Source organism: Bos grunniens, chromosome 4 (assembly GCF_055505025.1).
Source record: "Bos grunniens cultivar Pamir isolate PY7600 chromosome 4, Bosgru_T2T1.0, whole genome shotgun sequence".
In the NCBI taxonomy this organism is placed as follows: Eukaryota; Metazoa; Chordata; class Mammalia; order Artiodactyla; family Bovidae; genus Bos; species Bos grunniens.
This window is the reverse complement of record NC_141168.1, coordinates 27,261,041-27,288,419: the sequence shown is the minus strand read 5'-3', so window position 1 is coordinate 27,288,419 and position 27,379 is coordinate 27,261,041. Positions and strand designations below refer to the sequence as shown.

Here is a 27,379-nt window from a genome sequence, read left to right as displayed (position 1 = left end):
TGCAGAGAAATAGAAGAAAACAACAGAATGGGAAAGACTAGAGATTTCTTCAAGATAATTAGAGATATCAAGGGAACATTTCATGTGTATTCATGGCAAGAATACACAGAAGAACTATACAAAAAAGGACTTAATGACCCAGATAACCATGATAGTGTGGTCACTCACCTAGAGCCGGATATCCTGGAATATAAAGTCATGTGGGCCTTGGGAAGGATTACAACAAACAAACCTAGTGGAGGTGATTGAATTCAAGCTGAGCTATTAAATATCTTAAAAGATGATCCTGTTAAAAAAGTGTTGTATCAGAATGTCAGCAAATTTGGAAAACTCAGCAGTGGCCACAGAACTAGAGAAGGTCAGGTTTCATCCCAATCCCAAAGAAAGGCAATGCCAAAGAATGTTCAAACTATTGTACAATTGTGCTCATTTCACATGCTAGCAAGGTTATGTCAAAATCTTTCAAGACAGGCTTCGGCAGTACAGGAACCAAGAACTTCCAGATGTACAAGCTGGGTTTAGAAAAGGTAAATCAAACTGCCAACATCCACTGGATCATTGAGAAAGCAAGGGAAAAACATCTATGTCTGCTTTACAGACTGTGCTAAAGCCTTTGACTCTATGGATCACAATGAACTGTGGAAAACTGAAAGAGATGGGAGTTCCACTACATTACCTGTCTCCTGAGAAACCTGTATGTGGGTCAAGAAGCAACAGTTAGAACTGGACATTGAACAACTGACTGGTTCAAAATTGGGAAAGGAGTATGACAAGGCTATTTATTGTCACACTGTTTATTTAACTTATATGCAGAGTACATCATTTGAAATGCTGGGCTGGATGAGTCACAAGCTGGAATCAAGATTGCCAGGAGAAATATCAACAACCCCAGATATGCAGATGATACCACTCTAATGGCAGAAAGTGAAGAGGAACTAAAGGGCCTCTTAATGAGGGTGAAACAGGAGAGTGAAAAAGCTGCCTTGAAATTCAACATTCAAAACACTAAGATCATGGCATCTGGTCCCATCACTTCATGGCAAACCTAAGGGGATAAAGTGGAAGCAGTGACAGATTTTATTTTCTTGGGCTCCAGAATCACTGCAGATGGTGACTACTACCAGGAAATTAAAAGACGCTTGCTCCTTGGAAGGAAAGCTATGACAAACCTAGATAGTGTATTAAAAAAGCAGAGACATCACTTTGCCAACAACGGTTCATGTACAGTCAAAGCTATGGTTTTTCCGGTAGTCATGTACGGATGTGAAAGTTGGATCATAAAGAAGGCTGAGTGTCAAAGAATTGATGCTTTCGAATTGTGCTGGAAAAGACTCTCAAGTGTCCCTTGGACTGCGAGAAGATCAAACCAGCCAATCCTAAAGGAAATCAACCCTGAATATTCACTGGAAGAACTGAAGCTGAAGCTCCAATACTTTGGCCAACTGATGTGAAGAGCTGACTCACTGGAAAAGACCCTGATGCTGGGAAAGGTTGAGGCTAAAAGAGAAAGGGGCAGCAGAGGATGAGATAGGTTAGACAGCATCACTGACTCAATGGACATGAACTTGAGCAAACTCCAGGAAAGAGGGGAGGACAGAGGAGCCTGGTGTGCTCTAGTCCATGGGTTTGCAAAGAGTCAGACAGGACTTAGTGACTGAAAAAGAACAAATAATAATTGATCTTGAATTAACAAAATGGAGAATAAATGAAGGGAGAAAAATATTAAGAGTCCAGGCTCAGTTCAAGAGCAAGAAGAATAATATTTTTAAAAAATTTAAAAGTTGAATACAATATTTAGGAATAAGTCCATTTGAATGGACCACAAAGTGTAATACTGACAAAATAAAAAGATAGAATAAAAACATTAAAGAGAAAATGGGGGAACTAAATGAAAAAAGTTCTAAGAAGTCTTTAGTATCTTCTATCACAGCCAAGTACATATTTTTCTTGGTAATTGTGGACTAATTTAATCCTCTAAGTCCTAAAACAAGACAAAAGACACGAGAGACTTATAGACCTTATTAAGTCCCACAAGGTATATCAATATTTTTCAGATACCATGATGATATCACCTGTCATCAATTACGATGAAGTGCTAAATCAAGTCCAAGTAGCTAAATGCACTTGATCATCATGGCAGTAATAATAACTATAAGGACTATCATGGCTGCTGAATGTTTTTTAGTCATTTGAGTGCTTACAAAATTACAAGCTTTGGTCTGTTAACCCAGCTCAAGTCACAGTCTGAGAACTAGCAACATGACTAGCATTCCATGACAGCTCTAAATGAAGCTCTTATAATATTGCTCAAACTCATATACAAAATTTAATTGTGTGGCTTGCTGAATTACAAACAACAGTTGAATTTACAGTCCTACCAAGTTTCTCATGTCAAAGTTCTGAAATTGACTGGTAAACAGCAGACTTCTGAAGTCTGGAATGGGGACATCCAGTTGGACCCTAATGAAACTGGTAATCCAAGTCACTCTGAGTCTCCCTTACCAATAGAAGTAGCCTCTGCCTTCCAGTGTCTGAGACAAGCCTTTCTCAGCTTCAAAGCCCTGTAATAACCCCATCTGAGACAGAGGCCTTGAAAGAAGATGCCCAATCTCTTCAACACCTTCCACAAACATCCCCAATAATACTCATAAACTAGGGTCAAATCTCAGAATGTTCTAGGGGAACAGGAGGAAACAACTTATACACCAATACAACTGTGAAACTTCACTTAAATGTGTCTAAAGAAACCTAGGAAACACGCAGAAAGGTGTTAGACTGAGGAAGGCTGGACTATAACACTAGATTGAGCCAAACATTGACACAAGTATACTTTCTTGAGAGTATTCATTTAGTGAGTGTATGGAGTCTCTGGGAAGTACCAATAGGAACATCATAGTACAAATATCTAGAATTTTGGAACAAATCTATGCACTCTTCTACAGGTAACTATCTGTCTTTTGAAAATCAGCTTCTGGCTTACTATAAGACCTGGGCAGGCCTATCCATAGGACATCAGGTGATTATGTGACCTGACCTTCCGACCATGAACTAAGTACTGACTGAACTACCTAGCCTTAAGATTGGGCATGCATAACAAGAGACTTGTCATCAGATGAAAATGATATAAAGAGGTTGAGTATAGGAAGATTTGGAAGCTACAAAAATGTTACATGAGTATAGATGGCTCAGATTCTCTGACACCACTTATTCTTACATTGATTCATCCCCTTCAGTCCATGCTTGTGGCCTCCTGGGATGTTCCTTACAACTGGATAACTGAAGAAAACATTCAAGCCTGGATTACAGATTGATCTGCATATGCTGGTACCACCTGAAGGCAGACAGCTATAGGATTACAGGCCCACTCCAGGGCCACAGTGAAGGCCAATGCTGAAGGAAAACCCTCCTAGTGGCCATAACTTCAAGCAGTCTGTATAGCTGTCCACCATGTCTGCAGTGAGATGAAAAGAAATTTGGATTGCCACTTATTCATGGACCCTTGTCAATCATTTGGATAGATGATCAGGGATTTGGCAGAAACAAGACTGGAAGATTGGTGACAAGCAAGTCTGAGAAAGAGGTATATGAATGACATATAAATGGGCACAGATTTCTGCCTGATGTGAATACCCACCAGAGCATCACTATATCCCAATGATAGATAGACAAAATGACAAACTCTAACAATGTCAGCCTCTTTCCCTAGCCATCCAGTGCTTGCTCAATAGGCTCACAAACAAAGTGGCCAGAGTAGTAGGGATGGAGGCTAAACATATATTAACATGGATTTCCACTTTACCAAGGCTTAACAGGTAAACAATACTGATGAGTGTCTGTCAACAGCAGAGACGAACACTGAGTCCCCAGTGGCACCAACTGCCACGGAGACCAGGTTCACTGATTATATTGGCTTCTATCATGGAGGAAGCAGAGATTTGTTCTCATAGGAATAGGCACAAATTCTGGATATAGAACCGTCTTCCCTGCTTATAATGCTTCTGTCAACATTATCATTCATAGACTCAAAGAATACCACATCTAACCATGATGGTATCATAGCAAATCAAGAAACTCGTATCAGAGTAAAGGAAGTACAGTAATGGGCAACTCTGAGCTCTATTAGTTTGGAGATCTGGGTCCCAAAGAAAGTATGTTTCCAATAGGAAACTCAAAAATAATTCCAGTGAATTGGAACATAAAAATACCACCTGGACAATGGGAGCTTCTTATGCCACTGAACCAACAGGAAAAGGAGTTACTTTACAGACTAGAGTGACGAATCACAATTACCAGTGAAACACTGTATTGCTTCTATATAATCAAAGCAAGGAGTTCTAGGTCTGGAACCCAGAGGATTTTCTAGGGAGTCTCTTTGTTACTTCCATGCCCAAAAGGTTAATGGAAAACTATAGAAACAACAATCCACAAGGCAGGATGATTGAGGGCTCAGACTTTTTGGGAATGAAGTCTTGGGTAAATTCACAGAGTAAAGAATCCTAAGCAGCTAAGTTTCTGGTCAGGACAGGTGTCTTAGTCCATTCAGGCTGCTATTAACAGAATAATACAGAACAGGTGGCTTATAAACAATAGAAACTTTCTTACAGTTCTGGAGACTGGAAGTCCAAGATCAAGGTACCAGTCTCTGCTGAGGACCTGCTCCTTGTTTCATAAACAATTGTCTTTTTACTGTGTCTTCACATGGCATAAACGGGAAGGGAGCTGTCTGGGGTCTCTTTTATATGGGCACTAATCCCATTCATGAGGGCTCCACTGTCATGACCTAATCACCTCCGAAAGGCCACATCTCCAATACCATCACCTTGGAGATTCGTTTTCAACATATGAATTTCGAGGCAGGGGCACACACAAATATTCAACCTATAGCAGCAGAGAAAACATGAAATGAGTTGTGGAAGAAAAAAGCCATATATACCAATTACAGCCTTGTAATCAATATAAGTGAGGACTGTAGTAGTTCCATATTTTCTATCTGCTTGTTACACCACTGCACTGGTGTTTAAATATGTATAAAAGAGCACCTATGGGAGCTAAGTTAAAAGGCAAGACTGTGGCCAGCTGCAGAACTATTGCCTCTCAGCTCCAAATTCACCCTTTTAGAACTACTCTGTGAAAATGGATCTGGGCCCTTAAAATATTTTTGTCCCGTGCCAGCTGGTACTAACTTTTTGTCGGAAGGTCACTAGAGAGAAAGTGCAGAAGGAAAAGGGTTTTGCTTCCTGATTCTAGTGTGCTCACTAAGCAGCCTTCTAAAGAACATGCAGCTTCTTCAGCCCCAGACTGATAGTTTCTCTGGTGTCCAGCTCTTGCAGTATATTGGCCAGCACTTTCTCCAGCACCAACTCTCATCCTCACCAACAGTTTTTCAGCAAACTGCTCCTGGCCCCTAAGGAATGTACATTCTTCTTTAGCAACAGATTCAGTGCACTTAGCTTCTCCAGTGCCTACATTACACAGTGGCCAGTAGCCTCCTCTGGCATTCCCACACCCTGCTGATTCTGCTGCAGAGTGCCTCTGGTGAGATACCTTCCCTAACAACTTTCTTGGCCTTCCTAGAAAGCAGATTTTTAGCAAGTTTGAGAGGAGAGATTTTCAGTGGCATGCAGCACCACGGTGACTTCTTTACCATGACCAAACCATCACCAACAGGGTTTGAATCTCAGTCCTGGGAGAGGGGTGAACTCTTCCTTCCTTAGAAACTCTATCTTAGCCTTGACCTTAATGACTGCTCCTTGTATCTGTTTTATTTGTATACTCTTTAGAGCTCTCTTTACCTCTTATTAGACAATCCCTTGTTACTACAGATACCTGTTATAGTTAAACATTCTTTATATTGAATAGTCCCAATAAATTAGTAGGTGGTTTCTCTCTCCTGACTGGACCCAAACTGATACTAAAAGGAACCAAGGGTTCTAGATCTGGGGCAAAGCAGTAACTAGATGATTACTAGTTACCTTTTTCTGTGAGGAAATAAAGATGTGCTCCAGTGGCCAAAGTCGTAACATTTAAAGCATCAAAAGGATAACTTAAGCAAAGACCCTGAATCAATGAAACTCATGGGACCATAATACACCATAAAGAGAAAGTCAAGGGGAAAAAGTAACATTTAAGTAATCTTAAAAACAAAATCCTTATAGAGAAAACAGAATAATCAAAAATTAAAGATTCATCCTGCCTTTCTAGTGGGAACTTAGAAGAATGTTAATATACATGTAGAAAGAAAGAATTAGCAAAACTTTATTTTGCAAACCACGATGGAATTATTAAGGTAAGGATTATAAACTTAGAATTTAACATTCATACAAACTGCATTATATTGTAAGGGGAGAAAAAAACTTTATAAATGGAAGAATCAAACTGTCATCATTCTAATCTAGTCAATCCTAGCACAGCATCACTAACCAAAGTGATGCTTTTAGAAGGTCAACCAAAACGTATATCTTCTGATAAATTGCAGGAGGAAATATCTAAGTTGTTTTCTAGCTAAAAATATTTAACCTTTTAAAACTAACCTATCAAAGTCTTTCAGTCTTTCTTACCAGGTTCCTGGGAAAGAATTAAGTCCTGCAGAAAATGATGTGAGTGTCTATTTTCTCAATCATCCTGTGAATGGTATATAGGAGAAACTGTAGACGCCTTAGGGCATTTAAGGCTTAATTCTCTTGAGGAATTCCTACTGAGTGGGGCTGCTTTAGATGTAACTTCCGATTAGAGGAATTATAGAGAACAGAAAAACAAACTAAATGACACAAAGACAATCCAGGAAGTAAGAAGATGCTTTATAAAACAACTAGTCCAGTCTCAACAAATCAGTGTCATTTTGAAAAAATGAAGAAGGGGGACTGTGATCATAACAACTTGATACAAGGCATGGTTCTAGACTAGTTATTGATATGAAAAAATGCTACAAATATATGTTAGGACCAACTCAGGAAATGTGAATATGGTCTAGGTATTTATTAGATGATACAAAAATTTACTGAAACGGAAAGATGAAGCTGGAGGACTGGAAAAGCAGGCTCCAGAAGGGTGGGTGAAGCATATTCTCATTTGGATTTTCAAAATCTGTATACATGTTCACAGAGGATACATACTAAAGGATTAACAGCGTGATAGATGGTTTGAATGTAACTTGATTATCTATATTTTCTAACTTTCTATTACACGATTTCTTTAAAATAAATGGTTAATTGAAAACACATTTAACTTAAAAAAGTAATTTTCCAATGAACTTCTAATGAACACAATTTTAAACAAAACTTTGTTTTTCAAATGAAAAGTTCTATGATGCTGAAGTACTGAAATACATTCCTGAAAAATAATCTACTATAACCACACTGTCGAGAAATTGACCTGGACGCAAAACCTAAAAATGGTATATGGGCTAAATAATCAATTTAATACCATTTATTAGTTCAGGAATCAGCAAAATTTTTCCACAGAAGGGTCAGATAGTAAATATTTTAGGCTTTGCAGACCATATGGTCTCTGCAAAAACTACTCAATTCTGCTGTTAGCCCAAAATTATGGCCACAGACAACATGTAACTGAACGGGCATGACTGTGTCCCAGTAAAACTTCATCTACAAACAGCCCATGGACCGTAACTTTACCTACCCTGGTTGAGGACATTAAAATTTCCACCTAATCAAAAAGGATCCAAGCACATTTAACTATTTTTTATTAAAGAACAGTATATTCTATAATTATGACATTATTCAAAGGTGAAGTAAAGTCAAGTACCACCACCCTATCAAAAACTCTCAATTTATCCCTTAGAGAGGATCTTTCCTTAAGTAAATTTATATGCAGTTCCTGGAGCACAGTCCTTACTCAAGAGCCTACAGCTGGTAGCAGGAAGGAGGAGAACAAGGGATATGTAATCAGAAGACCTGAGTTCAAATTCTGAATTAGCAGTTGTGTAATTCTAAAACCTGTTTCTCATTCATAAAATGGAGACAATACCACCCTGACAGCATTACTTAGAAGCTCAAAAAGTATAGTTTCTGAAGTACTTCTTAACTGTAAAGTGTTATATAAAAGCCATAGTATTATCATTGCCAAATTTTGCTAAGAAAGCTATTTTACAATAGTGCTACTGAATTACAAAATAACCACCAAAGCTTTTTGCACATAGGCAATAACTCAGTATTTCAAACATACCAATAGAGATACTACTGTACTAGAATAGAAGGCCAAATCTTCTATAATTTCTGTACGCCGATTAGCTCCAATTCGTAAGGAACGACTATGTACTTCTTCAGGTAACACTGTAAGGATCTCCAGCAGAAAAGGCAGAGAAGTTACATCATTGCTATATCTAAAGAAAAGAGGAGAGCTATAAGTTATTTAGAGCCCAAAAATACACAATCACATAAGATAAAAACAGCCATCAGAATAACCCATGACAACAAAGTAGAATTCTCACTATAGTGAAAGGGGAGAAAAACCCGACACACTCTTCTGGAAGGACATCTAGAAATCAAACTTTCAACTTGCATAATAATTTATGACCCAGCAATTCCACTTTCAGAAATTTATCCTTCAGAAAAATCTCACACACACATGGAAATGTATATGCACAAGTATTTTTTTTTAATAATAGCAAAAATACTGGGAAAATGTAAAGGTCCCTCATATTAGGATAAAAAAGGTTACAGATATCATACAATGGAGAATATATAGACATTATAATGAGTATCTATGTCATAACATAAGATGTCCACAATTAAGTGAAAAAAGTATATGAAACATATTAATACATATAGCTGAAGAAAATACATGTTTATGCATATTAATACACATATACATCTCTTTATTTTAAAATGCTTAAAGGGAAGTCTAGAGGGCTATACAGTCAGTCACTAATAGTGGTTACTTATAAAATATATGAATAGGAAGAGACAAAAATATTTGCTTTTTACTTTGAAAGCTTCCATAGTGCTAGAATTTTTTCAAGGAGCACGCATAATATTATCAATAAAAAGTTTCTTAAAACAAAAAATAAACTATCTACATAAAGGTTTTAATGACACACTATACTGCTGCTGCTGCTGCTAAGTCGCTTCAGTCATGTCCGACTCTGTGCGACTCCATAGACAGCAGCCCACTAGGCTCCTTCGTCCCTGGGATTCTCCAAGCAAGAACACTGGAGCGGGTTGCCATTTCCTTCTCCAATGCATGAAAGAGAAAAGTTAAAGTGAAGTCGTTCAGTCATGTCCAACTCTTAGCAACCCCATGGACTGCAGCCTACCAGGCTCCTCCGTCCATGGGATTTTCCAGGCAAGAGTACTGGAGTGGGGTGCCATTGCTTTCTCCGAATGACACACTATAGTTGGTAGTAAAAAGGACATCCACTTTGTTTAAAAATAATTTCCTAACCAAATGCCAAAATGCAAGCAAATATCAAGATTATCTTGCCAAGATCATGAGGAAATGCTTTATTCAAAGCAGCAAGCTCCATATATCTAAAAATAATACTGTCCTTTTTATAGACATGAAATGAATCCCAATTAGTAAGAATAAACATTCTGACTGTATCTTTATAAAGACCATTGATATGACAGTTAGTGGGAGTGATCCACAAGACAACAAAGGTTTTTTGTTGTAGTTAATTCAAGAAGAGTGTGGGTGGGTGTGGGTGGGTGGGTGGGTGTGTGTGTGTGTGTGTGTGTAAACTATATGAGTCTTTAACATTCCACATGACATACTTCTGGAGTATTTAAATTTTAAATCATTTTCTTATACTGTAACAAAGGTTAATAATAAATAAATCTATGCCAAAAGTTTGGGCATGCTCAGTCCCTTCAGTCATGTCTGACTTTTTGCAACCCCAGGGACTATAGCCCACCAGTTCCTTTGTCCAGGGGATTATCCTGGCAAGAATACTGGAAAGTTGGGGGAAATAATCCAAATGTCCAGCTTTTGCTAACAAATTTCTCTATGTAGGTTAATGGTAATTCCAAATGCCAGCATATAGTCAAAACAAGCTACTTACTTTTCTACCAATGTCTGTACACATCCCTTCCAGGAAGGCATTTGTAGGGCAAGGTCTGCTATTGCTAAGGCCAGCTGAGTAAAAAGAGAGATTAAATAAATGAATAGACAGGTGAACAGAAATACAGTTACCAATAATATTAACTGGAAAGCAAAGAAACTAAATTTCTTCCAAACAATATGACAACTTAGACTGCGATACCACTCTTCTTCTCATACAGCTATGTATCATGTAAATTCTTCTGGGCTAACTACAAATTGCTGGGATTTAAAATTTAACCTTTAAAAATGAAAAACCAAATTAAAACATAACAAAAAGAAGTCAGAAAGAACAGACTGTAGATTTTCCTCAGACTATATCAATACTTACTTTTATTTGGCAATACCATAGAACTTCATGGACTTATAAAATATACTTTGTCAAAAACCCAAAGCTACTGACAGTCAGCCCTTTGACTCACTCAGTAATAGAGTGCCATATCCCTTCTCCTTTAATTTCTTATCTTGAAGTCTTATGCAAAAGCCTCCTTTCTCTTCAAGAGTATTTCTATGCCAGGCAGAGAGCACATGTGAGTATGTATTCACTGAAGTGTCGTCCACTTTTCCTTTGTAATGTATTTCCCTATCTAAGGTGGAAAGGCCAGATGCTCTAGTTTACCATTTCATTCATGAGACTTTTTAATAGCTAATCAGTCCAGAAAGGATTTTTAAAAAGGCAACTACGTAGACCTCTGACCCAGGACAGTACTTTATCATCTACAAAGTAATAAGAGTGTGTGTGTGTATGCGCGCACACACACATAACGTGACTGTGAAAACCTAAACACCTCCCTCAATTTTGTTATTTAAGTTAGTCTGATATCAAATGAATTCTAAGATAAATACAAAGATTTAAATTTTTCACGTTAAATTTTTCACATTCTATTCACTTCTAAGAATACAGCAATGAGTCTTTAAAAAGTTAACATCACTTCTCATGGCCTAGCATTGCTAATCAAAATTAACCTGATAAATCCAAATAGCCTTACAAATTTTCCTAATGAGAAGCATAGGATTTACCTGCGTTACAATAACAGGTGACAAGTCTTTCAAGTTCTGGATATGAGTTAGTAATGAGTCCCGTAAAGAGGCATGAGAGTCTGTGGGGAGCTCATAAAATGAGGTCTGAATCTTCATTTTCATGGTCTGTGCAGCAAAATAGCATGATTCTACATCTTGCCGGATCTGTAACAACTGGTCTGAAATCTCCCATGCATGAACCTAAAAGGGACAAAAAAAAAAGTCATAAAAACTACTTTTCTAAACAACCTTAATGCCATGCAACCTCAATACACATACAAACTTATTTAGACTAAAGTATAATGAAAGAAAAAATCTGAAAGATAAATTACCAACCAATTCAGTCAAAACTTTAAACTACTGCATATTTTTATAGGCTGAGCTCAACAAAAGTACTACCTAAAATCTTCTGATTCTAGGAAGGCATGAAAGTTATCAATTGAATAAAGAGATCTAAGCCTTGCTGATTAGAATTATTAATTGTGTAGAGGGGGTGAGTATAAAGAAAAATGTCTCAAAGTTTCTAATAAAACTAAAATGTCTTTGTATAGCTCCCAATGCTAACCATAAGTTGGATATTTCTTCTCTTATCCATTTAAAGTAAGTAAGCTTTTGTTCACTCTGAGAATTGTATTTGGAAGCTATCTTAATATATCCATAAATAGGAGAATACATTGGTATTTCATATTTAAATAGGGAAATGGCAACCCACTCTTGCCTGGAAAATTCCATGGACAGAGGAGCCTTGTAGGCTACAGTCCATGGGGTTGCAAAGAGTCGGACACGACTGAGCAACTTCACTCACTCACATTTCAATATTTAGTTGCTGACTGAAACAGCAGAAAAACTATCTCACATACTTACTTTTCTTATGTTTTTATATCTGCCAAAGTGCTATATATGCTACTAAAATCATTTTCACAGGAGCATCTATGGAAATAATAAATAGAATGAAAGCACAGAATTTGGTCTCTGTAAATTTGGTCTCTTTTTTACAAGTTATAAAAACTTGTAAGACTTAAAAAAGTTTTATTTTGAAAGATACTCTGGGAACAAACTCATTCAGTATAAAGTAGGCAACTAATTAACAACTGATAAACTACACCAAACTGCCTCTTCATGCTGCTAAATCACTTCAGTCGTGTCCGACTCTGTGCGATCCCATAGACGGCAGCCTATCAGGCTCCACCGTCCCTGGGATTCTCCAGGCAAGAACACTGGAGCAGGTTGCCATTTCCTTCTCCAATGCGTGAAAGTGAAAATGAAGTCGCTCAGTCATGTCCGACTCTTAGCGACCTCATGGACTGCAGCCTACCAGGGTCCTCCGCCCATGGGATTTTCCAGGCAAGAGTAGGGGAGTGGGGTGCCATTGCCTTCTCCGGCCTCTTCATGGGAACAGGCTAAAATGGGCTGGTAATAACAGACTGAAAATTTTTTTCAATCTCAATTCAATAACAGAGCCAACTACAGAGAGAGATCACATAGATTTATCTACTTAATTTCTTATGAAGACAGCACTTCACAAGCAATACACAACAATTCTTCAAGATCTTTCCAAAGATAATTGGAAAGTCAAAGAAATGGCCTATATAAGTTCCCAAAGTAAACTGAAAAGAGACTCTAAAACTCACAATGTTTAATGACATAAAACTTAGCTTTAATCAAGTAATAAGTTGATGAAAACCAAGCATGAAACATTAACTTCCTTCTTGATAAAATGTATTTATTAATTTTTTGTACTTTTTATCCCTACCATGTCATAAAATATCTTCTAAGCCACATAGTTTTTAGCCATTCATTATCTAACCAATAACCTAAGCATACCTATGATTTAACATGCCATCAAAATATATCTTGCTCAAATTGATATTTAAAAAAATAGCCAATAGCAAGCCTTAGAATAACCATAAGTGCCTTAATGAAAACAAGAGCAATTAAAGACCAAAACCAAAACACTATAGACATTTACAACAAAACTAGGTATTATCTAGTTATCTCCAAGAACCCCAAAACATAAGTGGATGGGGACATGCCAGTGACATCTGTAAGACCTGTTTCAACCTTAGTAAAAACAGAAGTAGAGAGAAACAACAAGGTATCTAATGGATCTAAGAGGAGAGAACATCAAAAGTGTCAACAGGCAGTCACTAGAAAACAGAAAAACCATCTGAAGACTGCAGCTGAAAACAGAAAGGTTTTGCCCAATCCAAAAGCAAGTGAGTAAAACAGGCCTACATAAGAGGCTAGATGGAACCATCTAGCCTCTATCAATTCTTGAAACTGAAGTCAGGGCAAGGCCCCAAATGAGGAGAAACTGCTGTGAAAAGAATATCATACAGAACAAGTACAACAGAGACAAAAGGGAAAAAAGAAAGGAACAAAGCTAGGAAATCTTAGAAATCAAACCAACATATCTGTAAATACTATCTGAAAACAACAGAAAAGGAAGCTCTATGAAGTTGGAAATACTCCCTTAGCTATGCCTCCTTCTAAAAGGTAAAAAAAAAACAAAAACAAAAAACCTGATTTCACAAAAAAGAAACCGCTGAGTTCAAATGCCATATATATAGCAATGGGGGGTGAGGGTGGGGCAGGGACGACAATGAGCAGAATAGCATCACTACAAGGAAAGTAAGCCAGAAAAATATTTTAAAAACTAAAGGACATAGGTGCTAACCGAAAAAGCTCTCAATGGCCTAAACTACAAAACCTGGGAGTAACAAATTATGATACTATTGGATAACTCAAAAATAAAACAAAATCCATGAGTACATACTGATATGAGTAACAACTAAATAAATGAGGGAGGTTATTTGCAGGATATTATACATCTTTTTTTTTTTTAACAGAAGAATGCTAGTTAATAAAAGCAAAGGAGGGGAATAGAAAATCACCACTGTTAGAACACCTCAGAAATAACTGCTACAAGCAAGATTCATGGATAAGTGATACAATACAACAAACTATCTCCCCAAAATATTCATTGGTTACTGTGGTGGTTTTAAATTCTTTGAAGTGAAAGTCACCCAGTCATGTCTGACTCTTTGCAACCCCATGGACTATATGGTCCATGGAATTCTCCAGGCCAGAATACTGGGGTGGGTAGCCTTTCCCTTCTCCAGGGGATCTTCACCAACCCAGGGACTGAATCCAGGTCTGCACTGCACTCAGATTCTTTACCACCTGAGCCACAAGGGAAGCCCTTAAATTCTTTAACATTTACTATTAAGAAAACTCAGACTACTGCTCTGCTAGAGCGACAATGGAAAGAGGCCTAAGACTACATGGAAAGCAAATGAAGCCCAACTAAGTCAAGTCTTCCAGCCATTGCCACCAGAGTGTCAAGCATGTAACTGAAGTCATCTCAGAGTGCAGAAGAGTCCATCCACCAAATGAAGCCTCATGGAGAAGAATCATTCACAGAGCCCTGCTTGAATTTCCTCACGTTCATGACCTACAAAGGTATGAGATACAATGAAATGGTTTCTGGTTTAAGTCACAAAGTCTTGGGAGTTCAGGATAATTTGTTTCACAGTAGTAGATCATGAAGACAGACAATCAGATATTATGTGCTTCCTGTTGAAAGAGCAGATCACCACAAGGACAAAGGAACAAACCTGCACCTCATTAAGCCTCAGGATCCAGGTGGCAATCTGCAGGAAATACACAGGAAAGTAGAACTGCATCCTAACTACGCAATAAACAAAATCAAGACTGTAGGGAAACTCGAGAGGTCAAATGACCCAGAGTCCTGTACAGAACAGGGAGAGAAAGAAGATTAAGTCACTCAAAACATCTACCGTAATTCAACAAGTTATACATTTGCTTTGTGTGGTTTTCCTATATCTGTCTTTAAGAAACAGAACAAAACTCAGTACTGCTTATTAGATTAAACTAGTATGAAGTCTTTCTCTCTAGTGAAATCTGTCAACCCACCAGGTTAGAACCCTTGTGGACAAGTGCATTGATGGTGCAGTGTCATGTTGTGCTTTAATCTGAATGGCAGAAACTAGCGAAAACATCAATCGTATCTTTCTTATTAATATTTATCTGTATTTCTCTATAAATCTTATCTGTATTTCTGACAAATACCCTTATATCCTTAAAAATAGAGATCTCAAAAATAAAGGGCAGAACCAAAAGACAAAACAAAACAGAACAGCTATGTCCCTCTGCAGAACTGTTAACTTGGGTGTACGGATGCAAAGACTTATTTTTCAAGCACCATTGATGATGTTTGAATATTATTTAACATGTCCTTTGGAACTGTCTTTAAGAATAAATATGAATTTGCAGCCCTAATATAAGGTATTCCCAAGGTATACATTTAAAAAATGAAGATGCAGATGTTATCATAAAATCCTTTTTGTAAAAATTTAAATTACATTTTTTTTTTTTTTGGAAAGCATAGTGAAGCTTTTTAATATATAGGAGTTAGTTTCATGCACTACATGCTCCCTAAACAACCTAAAGCTGTAACGTTCATAGCACTAATCAAGTATCTCAACACTGGTTTTACCATACTAGCTGGCTTTACACCAATTTTCCAGCCAAAAACAAATAGAAAAAAATGAATTAAATATCAAAAGAACTAGTTTGAAGACATAAGAACTACCAAAACATCTAGAACATGAGCTACTGATTCCAGAGACAAGAAAGAGGAGAGTTCAGCCTAATATTTGGCTCTACCTCTCCTCTCAAGGCATTTATATACGTATTTGAAATGGAAGACAAGAAGCTTAAGAAGCTGAAGAGTTTTGGGGAATCTCACAAGAATGGGGAGATAAAAAGTGGAATTCAGAGCTCACCAAGGAAGAGGACTGGTAAATAGTCCAGATTTCCAGTTGGGGCCAGTACAGTAAACAGGAAATGTATCTCAAAAAGGCTAAAATTTCTCCAGGATAAACCAAATGTTAGGCCACAAAATTAGTCTTAATAAATGTAAAAAGGGAACTTCCTTGATGGTCCAGTGTTTAAGAATTCATCTGCCAATGCAGGGGATACAGGTTTGATCCCTAGTCTGGGGTTCCACATGCTGCCAGGCAACTAAGCCTGTGCACCCCAACTACTGAGTTTGCGCTCTAGAGCCAGCAAGCTGCAACTACTGAGCCCTCACGCCACAAAGGAGGATGTGTACGATGCAACAAAGAGCCCGCATGTGGCGACTAAGATGCCACACAACCAAATTAATAAATAAAGCAAGATGAAATGAAACTGGAAATTAACAAAAGGAAAACTGGAAAATTCACAAATATGAAAAAACTAAATATCAATTATTGAACTACCAATGGGTCAAAGAAGGGAAATTAAGAAGACATCTTGACAAATGAAAATGGAAATACAACATACCAAAACTTACATCCAAGATGGAGTAAAAACATGCTAAAAGGGAAATTCATAGCTATACATATATACTTAAATGAAAATAATATATCTCAAATCAACAACCTAATTTTATATCTTAAGGAACTAGAAAAAAAGGAAAAAGAAAAAACTAAGCCCAAAGCTAGAATAGGAAAGGAAATAATAAAGATTAGAACAAAGACAAATAGAACACAGAAAAACCATGATTTGATTCTTGAAAAAGATTAACAAAACTGACAAACCTTTGAAAGTGTTAGTCACTCAGTCATGTCTAACTCTTTGCGACCCCATGGACTGTAGCCTGCCAGGCTCCAGGCAAGAATACTGGAGTGGGTAGCCATTCCCTTCTTCAGGGGATCATTCCGACCAAGGGATCGAACCCCGGTCTTCTGCATTACAGGTGAATTTTTTACTGTCTGAGCCACCTGAGAAGACCTTTAGCTAGATTTTAACTAAGAAAAAAGAAATGAAATGAAGGTAAAGACATTACTACTAATTTTACAGGAATAAAAAAGATTATAAGAAATACTATGAACTGTACACTAACAAGCTGGATAATCCAGATGAAATGGACAAACTCCTAGAAATATACAATGTACCAAGAATGAATCAAGAAGAAACAGAAAATCTGTATAGACTATATTACTATAATTAGTGAACAGACTGAATCAGTAATCTAAACTTTCCAACAAAGAAAAGCCCAGATGACTTTATTGGTGAATTCTATCAAATATTTAAAGAAGAATTAACACCAATCCTTCTCAAATTCACTCCAAAAACTGAAAAAGTGAGGAAACATTTCCCAATTCTATGAGGCCACCATTACCCCTATACCAAAGCCAGACAAAGATACTACAAGGAAAAAAAAAAAAAACAAAAAAAAACCCTTACAAATCAACAATACCCCTTAGGAATACTGATGGAAAAAAGAAAAAACTTAAATAGTAGAAAACCGAAATCAACAGTATATTAAAGAAGGAAACTGTCACAACATAAAGACTACATATGAAAAACCCACAATGAACATCATTTCGGTGTTCAAAGACTGAAAACTTTTCAAAACTCTTAAAAAAACTTTAAAAAACTCAGGGACAAAAAGAAGATGCCCACTTCTATTCAGCACAGTACTGGAAGTTCTTAGTCGGAGCTATTAGGCAAGAAAAAGAAACAAAAGGCATTCCAGTTGGACAACAAGAGGTAAAATGATCATTGCTAACATATGACATGATCTTTTATGTAGATAATACTCAAGATTCCCCACAAACCTATTAAAAATAATAAAGAAATTCAGCAAAGTTGCAATATACAAAGTCAACACCCCCAAATCAGTTGTTTTAAATACTGACAATAAATAAGCTGTGCAGAGGAAATTAAGAAAACAACCACATATACAAGAGCTTCCAAAAAGAACAAAATATTCAGAAATAAAGCAAGTTGTTACACTGAAAACTACAAAATACTTGTGAAAGAAATTAAAGAAGACACTAATAAATGAAGACATTCTAAGTTTAAAAATCAGACTTCTACAGTTGTTGAAATTGGCCAACGTTCCCTACAGATTCAATGCAGCAGTAGCAGTGTTAGTCACTCAGTCGTGTCTGACTCTTTGCAACCCGACGAACTTTAGCCCGCCAGGCTCCTCTGTCCATGCAGGAATACTGGACTGGATTGCCATTCCCTTCTCCAGAGGATCTTCCTGACCCAGGGATCGAACCCAGGTTTCCTGCACTGTAGGCAAGATTCTTTACCATCTGAGCTACAGGGAAGATTCAGTGCAATCCCTATCAAAATCTAAGGGCTTTTTAGACTAAAGGAATCTTGTCCTACGATAAAACACTGTCAGAAACAAAAGAAATTACTTCAGGAGAAAAACATCACTGATTATCTCAACTTTTCATGAACAATATATCCAGTATTTATCAAATAAAAGCAAAAGAGGGGGTTGGGGGTAGAAACAGACAATAGAAAATAACTTATCTAGATAATGGAATTATCAAATGAGAACTAAAATAACTGTGATGTCTCGATCAAAATGATAAAATTTAGTATCACCAGTAATGGGACAAACAGATTTTAAGTGAGTCAATGTGATTCACTTTCACTGCTGAAAACAACAATTTTTCATTCATACAGAATTCTTCCAAAAACGGCTTAAGCTAAACACTATCACGAGAAAACAATGAGACAAAATAGTGAGTAGGTCATATTAAGAACAAAGATAAAATGGGCCTGAATTTGTTTTTTAATATCACTATCATTTAAAAAAAAAAAACAGGAAATTAAAGTGATGTAACAACTAAAAACAATGCATTATCCTTGAGTGGATCCTGTATTAGGGAAAATAAAATGTTTAAAAAGCAAGGAATCTGTCAAACAACTGGGAAAAATGAATATGAATTATGTATTTGATAACATAATTGTAGATCAATGTTCAATTTCTTTAATGTGACAATGATTTTAGTTTAGTAGAATGTCTTTGTTCTTACAAACAATATGCAAAAGTATTTAGGGATACAGCATTATAAAATCTGCAATTTACTTCTGAAAGATTCCAAAAGGGAGAAAAAGAAACAGAGAAAAAGCAAATGGGAACAGGCAGTTTGAGGAGAGAGCTTATTATGAATCAGTGTTCACAATACAATTCTTTCAAGTTATGAATTTTCAAAATAAACGGGAAAAATTAAGTAGCTGGTTAACATATTCAGGAAATTAGATATTTGGAATTTCCATTAAGAAATGGAATCTATAAAAAAAAAAAGAATCAAAGGGAAATAGTAGAATTGAAAAATATGTTAACTGAAATTAGTACCCAAATGAAAGGGTTAAACAGCAAACTGGACAACAGAAAAAAAGATTACTATGCTAGTTCAGTTCAGTCGCTCAGTCGTGTCTCTTTGCAACCCCATTAATCTATGCTATGAAATATGAAATTCATGCTAGCATAGCATGAATACTATGCTAGAAAATAGGTCAATAGAAAAATAAGACCTGAAGTACAAATTCAAAAAAGGATAGAAAGTAGAGAAGGGGAAGAATGTAAGTGACATATGGGATATAAGTGAAAAAATCTAACATACAACTGAAACCTCTGGAGAAAAATGAAAAAAAAAAAGGGGGGGGGGGGGTGTGCCGATATTTAAAGATAATGGCTGAGGAATTTCCAAACTGATAAAAGACGCCAAGCCACAGTTTTAAGAAGCTCTGTAAACCCTAAGGACAGAAAAACCAGACCTAAGCACATCAAATAACACTGCTAAAAAACTGCTAAAGACAAAAAGGAAAATCTTAGAGGCCAGAGAAAAAGATATGTATTACCTTTAAAGAAACAGTTAATTAGACCAAGAGCTGACTTGCCAACATAAAAAATGGGAATCAAGTATCAAGAAAATAATTGTCAGTTGGTTACTTATACCCAGCAAAAAAATCCCTCCAAAATGCAAAAAATTTAGACACTTTGAGACCAAAAGAAAAAAAAAAGGAAGAAGAATAGGAAAGAGTTCATTACTAATAGAACAAAGAAAAAAATACTAAAACTAAAGGGTGTTCTTCAAGCATAAAGAAAATAATTCTAGATGGAAACATGGAAATTAAGAAGGAATGAAGAATAATAATGGAAAGGCTAAGTATGTGAGTAAATATCTGTGAACACTGATTATATAAAGCAACAATATCTTGTGGGGTTTAAAATAAATGAATCTATATGCCTGAGTGGAATTCCACATCCACCTAAGATGAAGAAAGTTGAAAAGAACACTGCTTTCCAGGTAACAATAAATAAAATCAAACACCATAGTAACTTTTCTTAAATGATCAGGAAGCTCAGGTCCCAGGACAAGCAAGTAAACTAAAAATTAAAGTCACCTCTCCAAGGAGACAGAAGACAAGTGTTGGCTCAACTGTGGCAGGACAAAGAAGAGATGAGGACCACCAGACAACCAGGTAATCAAAGTTCAGTTAAAATTATTAACAACTGATAAAGACTGAGGGTGGGCTAGTATGAACTATAAAATCCCTGAGACTCAGGGGGAATTCACACCACCCACAGGCTCTTACTCCTTGGAAGGAAAGTTATGACCAACCTAGATAGCATATTCAAAAGCAGAGACATTACTTTGCCAACAAAGGTTCGTCTAGTCAAGGCTATGGTTTTTCCAGTGGTCATGTATGGATGTGAGAGTTGGACTGTGAAGAAGGCTGAGCGCCGAAGAATTGATGCTTTTGAACTGTGGTGTTGGAGAAGACTCTTGAGAGTCCCCTGGACTGCAAGGAGATCCAACCTTGCATTCTGAAGGAGATCAGCCCTGGGATTTCTTTGGAAGAAATGATGCTAAAGCTGAAACTCCAGTACTTTGGCCACCTCATGGGAAGAGTTGACTCACTGGAAAAGACTCTGATGCTGGGAGGGACTGGAGGCAAGAGGAGAAGGGGACGACAGAGGATGAGATGGCTGGATGGCATCACTGACTCGATGGATGTGAGTCTCAGTGAACTCCGGGAGTTGGAGATGGACAGGGAGGCCTGGCGTGCCGCGATTCATGGGGTCGCAAAGAGTCGGACACGACTGAGCGACTGATCTGATCTGACAGGCTCTTATCCACGCAACTCCACCAAATATTCAGGAGAAAGAACCGGGATAGAGCAGGAAACCAGAGAAAACCTCTTTGGTGGCACAATCCTAGAGGACAGGAGTAGCCACAACTGCAGAAAGGATACAAAAAGCTCTGACTAGACCCTTCTCTACTGAATAAAAGTCTTATTTGGTGTGGGAGGGACAGCAAACCATGTCACACACCCTACCCCTCCCCCCACCCCACAAGGCACATGTTAAGTAAGACCCACTGCTATTATACTAAGGGTAACAGAAGAAACCCTCCACCCTACAGGGCAGGGCACAAGGTCTAAGCCCATCATACTGTAATAAGAATACCACCACAGAGGTCTCCTACCACTGAAGGAAGGGTAAAAAAATTTATCCTGCACAAGACCCACCAGATGCAAGACAGCGTGAATGCCACAGGGGATGACAATCACTGAGAAAGCCCCACCAAGGAGAACACTGGACACTGGAGGTGCTGAAGACCATGTACCCCAGATGAGGGCAACAGGGAATGATGACCCTGTCCCCAACTCTCCCAAACAAATGCTAAACACATCATATTCAAACTCACGAAAGCCAGAGATAAAGAAAAATACTGGAGGAGAAATCCTTTTTCCTTACTACTGAGGTACCCTTGACTGCAACAGTTCAATTGTAGTACTTTATATTGTAATTATTTGGGCCTTTGTTCATCTTTTCTAATAGATTATAAGCTCTTCAAAAGGAAAAAGTGAAAGTGAAAGTGAAGTTGCTCAGTCGTGTCCGACTCTTTGCAAAGAACAACCTTAATTATTTCTGCATTTTTCAAAACTTCCCTAGCCATAGAGCAATATAAATAAATCTATATTAAATCAGGGGCTTCCCACGTGGCTCAGGGGTAAAGAATCCCTGCCAATGCAGAAGATGCCAAGTTTCAACCCCTGGGTCAGGAAGATCCCCTAGAGTATTCTTGCCTGAATACCCACTTCAGTATTCTTGCCTGAAAAATCCCATGGTCAGAAGAGCCTGGCGGGCTATAGTCCACAGGGTCGTAAATTACTGGACGCAAAGCACACACGCACATATTAAATTACTAAATATGAAGCAAAATGACAAGATGCTATCATCTCATAAACCTACAACACCTCTTTGACTTCCGTAACACAAAGCCTACTCTTTTGCTAGGTAGCTGGGATACTTACTGGATTGGGAGTAAATTGTTAAGAGCAGAATCCACAATGTTTAGAAAGTGAAAGAGCAAGAGAAAACAAGCAAACCAGTTCTTTACAGATAAAGAAAACAAGGGCCCTGAAAGGATGAGATGTTTTTCATTCAGAGTCCTCATTTGCCGAACTCTGCTTGCCTTTCTTGTATGGAGCCTTGGTTTTGTTTCCAATATATATTTTGCTTTAGCAATGAAATGAAGCTCAATATGTTCCTAGCCAAAATCTGAAGATTTAAGAATCTCAGAAAAATCTCAGGGGAGGAAAACTTTAAAAGTCTTCCCTAAATGGGAATCTTTTCTAGAATGACCTTACTTTGAAATATTACCAGTATTTCTGAAACAGAAAAAAAAAAGAAGAGAGAGAGAGAGAAGCAGGTAATCTGAGGCAACTAAACCAAATATAAAATCTGCATCTTCTAATGCTCATTATGTTATCATAGTTTTTTGTTTTTTAACTAAACTCAGATGGCAGCTATATGTATTTCCTAGGACAATTCCTAGAAAACTCCCATACTGCTCCATGTGTAAATGTGTCAAGTCATTTCAAGCATCCTTGTTTATCTTGATGCTGCCCCATCCACTGGTCAATGGTGCCTCTCTTTTCAAATATTTGTTCTTTGGAACAAGAATAAAAGACAAGAGTGACCTCTAAAGAAACCTGGGAAACTTGAATATCACAATCTTCTAAGTAAACTGTCAGTGAAAAATTACCCAGGATGATACTGCCAGTACTATATATTAAGAGGTCATAATTTGTCCCTTTATTTTGAATTCCAGGAGGGTTTAAAAATTGTTGGCATCCAAACAGCAAGCAATCTTGTTTTAATCACTGAATCATTAAGAAAATGCAACCAAATCCTGACACCGTAGAGCCTATAGTACACTGTTCACTGCTTTTCCCCTCTGCTAAGCTGCAGAAAGAAGAAAGGAAAAGGGATTCTTTACAAGGAGAGAATAAAGCACTTACACTTCATAGGACTTTCTAGCCACAGATGCCAGGTGCTACCCACTGAAATCCAGGCTTGAACTAAGCTCCACATTTCTGAAAGGACCATCTCAACCGAAGCCTGGGGCTCAGAGTCAGCAGGAGGAAGCTGCAGCTCCCACTAGCAGCACATTTCAAAGAGGCTGCAACAAGAGAACATTTTCCATTTAAGCAACTAATTCCAATCTTCCATTTCACAAAGCAGTAGCAGAACAGCCCTTTATATGAGTCTTTTCAAAAGACATTTCCACGACTATGTGATGAATATGAAACAGGCGATGGCCCAGCAATCCTTTGACTAACACGCTCCAAGTCTTTCATTATACTACTCAGCAGATCCTAAAAGTACTTGCTCTTTTTTTCTTTAATAGTCACGACTGCTCCAACTCATTTCTACAATAACAGTTCTGCTGTTATCAACAGAAACTGCTGAATCGACAGAAATCAATGAGCAGACCCTTAACAATGCAAGTCCACACCCAGATAGGGGCCTAAGGATTCATTAGCTGCCAAAAATCAGAAGCAGATTAGAGCTGGTAGTTAATCCTATACAAAAACTCCTCAAATTAAGTAGACTTACTCAGAATACTTCTCTGAAAACAGAAAAGTTATAGCAAATAGAAAATTACATTCTGGAAATAAAGATATTTCAATGGGAAAAAAACAAATATTTCAATGGGATTTGAAAAGTAAGCATAAATGTGTCAGGTTGCTGTACTTTTTAAAAGCATTTCAATTAACGAATAATACATTTATTAAATGTTTATAGTATCCTGGAAGGAGAGGAAGACTAGGTAAGAGTACAGTAAAAAGAACCCTTAAAAAACACTGTCAACCAGACAATGTAACATTTTAGACATATGACCTATAACAATATAGTATAGAGCTAGAAAATCAGAATTTCCCAAATCAAGAAAAAATCATTTTCATGAGACAGGTAAGGAACAAACTAGTTTTATTAACCTGAAAAAGAGAAAGTATTTTTTAAGTCAGTCAACTATCTTAAGGTTTTGTATCTAATCCATTATGAAACTTTTACAAATTTAAGACAAACTGCTAGGTCTGTCACAAGTTACTTTCTAACGGTTTTCTTAGACAGTGAGGAGAGAAAATGATATGAATGGATATTAAAAAAATATAAGCTATAAGCTCATATTTTATAGCTCTCAAAAGATAACCATCACTACCTAAAACTGTTATCTTTCAAAATAATTTGTTTTGCAAGATGGCCTGAAATACAGAAACTATGATGAAATGAAACTTAGCTAATACCTTCACCACAGCAGTAATGAGTAAACAATTCCCAACTCCAAACACAGCGCCTAAGTGAAAAATAATCATAAAGCCCTTAGTGAGCTCCCAGAACCATAAAATACCCATGTTTGCATAAACAACTACTTTTCTAGAAGCAAAAAAGCTCATTTATAGAGATAAGTTCAGTCAATTTACATTTCCACAGCCATCCCCATAATAACCGAACAGATAATTAAAAGAGAGACATTATTTCCCTTATGGGAGGGAAGAGATTCCTGGCTAAAAATAATTATTTAAAACATCAAAAGCTACTCAAATTCCAAAAGAAACACTCAAACACTGTTCAAGACAATTTTGGAAGACTGCAGTGCCCGTATGTATCACTCTATCTTGATCTCAGTGAGAGGAATCAGGAAGACCAAATGACTACACCCACTGCACACTGTGGTCTCCTCAGTTTCTGATTAAATCCAAGTGTTTCTGGGACAAGCGTTTCAAACAGTCCTGAGTTATAAAATAAACTTTGTCAAATAAACTTTGGCTCAAATCTGTAGCTGTTGGTCACATATATTATGATACTGAGAAATTTTGCCAATATTTTTTCCCAACAACTATAAAGAATTCCTATCCAAATTAAAAACCCTAAGTCACCTATACATGTGACTCATTAACCCTCAAGACTGGCCCTGAAAAAACATATGTCTGGATCTGTAAGATCAACTTGGGTTAGGAGTGACTGAAGCATACATTTCTTGAAAATCAATTCACTGTGGACCTTAATAATTACACTGGGCAGCCCCGCTTTAAAAGTAGAAAATGGGTATTTATCGCGGATTAAATCATGGAGTTCTCTAAAAAATAAATAAATAAATAAAAGTAGAAAATGCCAAGCTTGAAACCATTTCAAGCAAATGAGTAGCCCATATGAGGGCTTCCTAAAAGCTGAAAATATGGGAAATGGATTTCCTTTAATCACTGGTCTCCATTCCTGCCTATCTGAACAAGTTTTTTTTATAACAACTCATATAAACCTGAAGAATGAGAGTACTATTAGACATACTAAGCTACACTAATACCCTGCTGAAGATTCAAGTTTTTTAACCATGTAGAAATATGAGATGCTAGCTTAAGGTTTAATAAAAAATGCATTATAGTGTCAGAAAACTCTGAATGCTTATGTAAAAATATATACCTTTTTAGGACTAGTTCTAAGTATATTCTTCTGCTTTAGGGTCATGTATAAAGGGTATTAATAATGGCTGAGACAGAAAATACAAGTAACAATTAATACAGAGAAAAACTGAAAAGAAGAGTGCTTTGGGCTTGGGGAAAAAAAAAAAGTAAAAAACATATAAACTCTGTTAACAGAAATTTCTTACCAAAAGAAAAAAAATACAAATTTCATAATATTTTCATTTTGAGAAGTCTAACCAGAAAGAGGAAAAAATTAAATTGATACTTTCAAGGGTTTCTGCACGCCAAACACAACAAAATTATTCCCATTAGCAGTACTGTGAACTTCCAATAAAGAGAAATAAACTTCTCTCTAGAACTTCACCAGTTTAAAACACTCTGGTAATATTTCAGTACCAGGGTACATGGTAGGGCAATACAGGAGAGACAATCTGAGCAAGCTCAACTTTCTAAGAATTACATCTGTTTTTGAGTTCAACAGAGCTTATGAGACTTCTCTCGTGGTCCAGCAGTTAAGACTCTGAGCTTCCACTGTAGGAGGCATGGGTTTCTGGTTGGGGAACTAAGATCCTGTATGCCACACAGCGCAGTCAAAGAAACGGGGAGTGGGGAAGAGTCTAAAATTCTATAAAATCTAGAAAATAGCACATTGGTTCCTCAAATAAAAAACAAAAAACACAGAATTACAATAGGATCCAGCAACTCCCCTTCTGGTGATATACTCAAAAGAATTAATAGAAGAGATTCCAAAAGATATCTCTACACCTGTGCTCATAACAGCATTATTCATAATAGCCAAAACGCGGAAGCTACCCAAGTGTGTACCAACAGATGAATGGATAAACAATATACGGTATATACATACATTCTTATTCAGCCTTAAAAAGGGATGAAATCCATCTACAACATGGATGAACCCTGAAGGCATTAAGTGAAACATGCCAGTCACAAAAGGACAAATACTGTAGGATTCTACTTATATGAGGTACCTCGAGTAGTCAAGCCCATGGAGACAAACGGCAGAATGGTGGCTGCCAGGGACTATGGGGAGAAATGGGGAGTTAGTTAACCATATTTAATGTGTACAAATTTTTCAGTTTTATAATACGAGAAAAGTTCTGGAGATGGATGGTGGTGATGTTTGTACTGTATTATTCTATTCATAAGGTACTTGGAGTAGTCAAATTTATAGAGGAAAAAAAGCAGAATGGTGGTTACCAGGAGTTGAAGAGAGGAGGGAATGGAGAATTATTCTTCAACAGTTACAGAGTTTTAGTTTAGAAAGATGAAAAATTCTAGAGATAGCACTGACTGTTGTTCAGTCACTAAGTCATGTCCACTCTTTGCAATCCCATGGACTACAGAACCCAAGGCTTCCCTGTCCTTCACTATCTCCCAGTTTGTTCAAACTCATGTCCATCAAGTCGGTGATACCCAAACATCTCATCCTCTGCCACCCCTTCTACTTTTGCCTTCAATCTTTCCCAGCATCAGAGTCTTTTCCAGTGAGTCGGCTCTTCACATTAGGTGGGCAAAGTATTGGAGCTTCAGCATCAGTCCTTCCAAAGAATATTCAGGACTGATTTCCTTTAGGATTGACTGTCTTGATCTCCTTGTTGTCCAAGTGACTCTCAAGAGTCTCCAGCACCATAATTCAAAAGCATCAATTTTTCAGTGCTCAGCCTTCTTTATAATCCAACTCTCATAT

The 27,379-nt window shown here is 37.2% G+C and overlaps 1 protein-coding gene across 1 annotated transcript in view; it reads right to left on the bottom strand.

The window, feature by feature from the left end:
- TNPO3 (transportin 3) overlaps positions 1-27,379 on the bottom strand; it is a 78,648-nt gene that overhangs the window by 40,910 nt on the left and 10,359 nt on the right. The window contains 3 exon segments of the mRNA XM_086395727.1: positions 8,182-8,338; positions 10,016-10,089; positions 11,074-11,274. Of these exon segments, the coding sequence (XP_086251853.1) occupies positions 8,182-8,338; positions 10,016-10,089; positions 11,074-11,274 (432 nt within the window).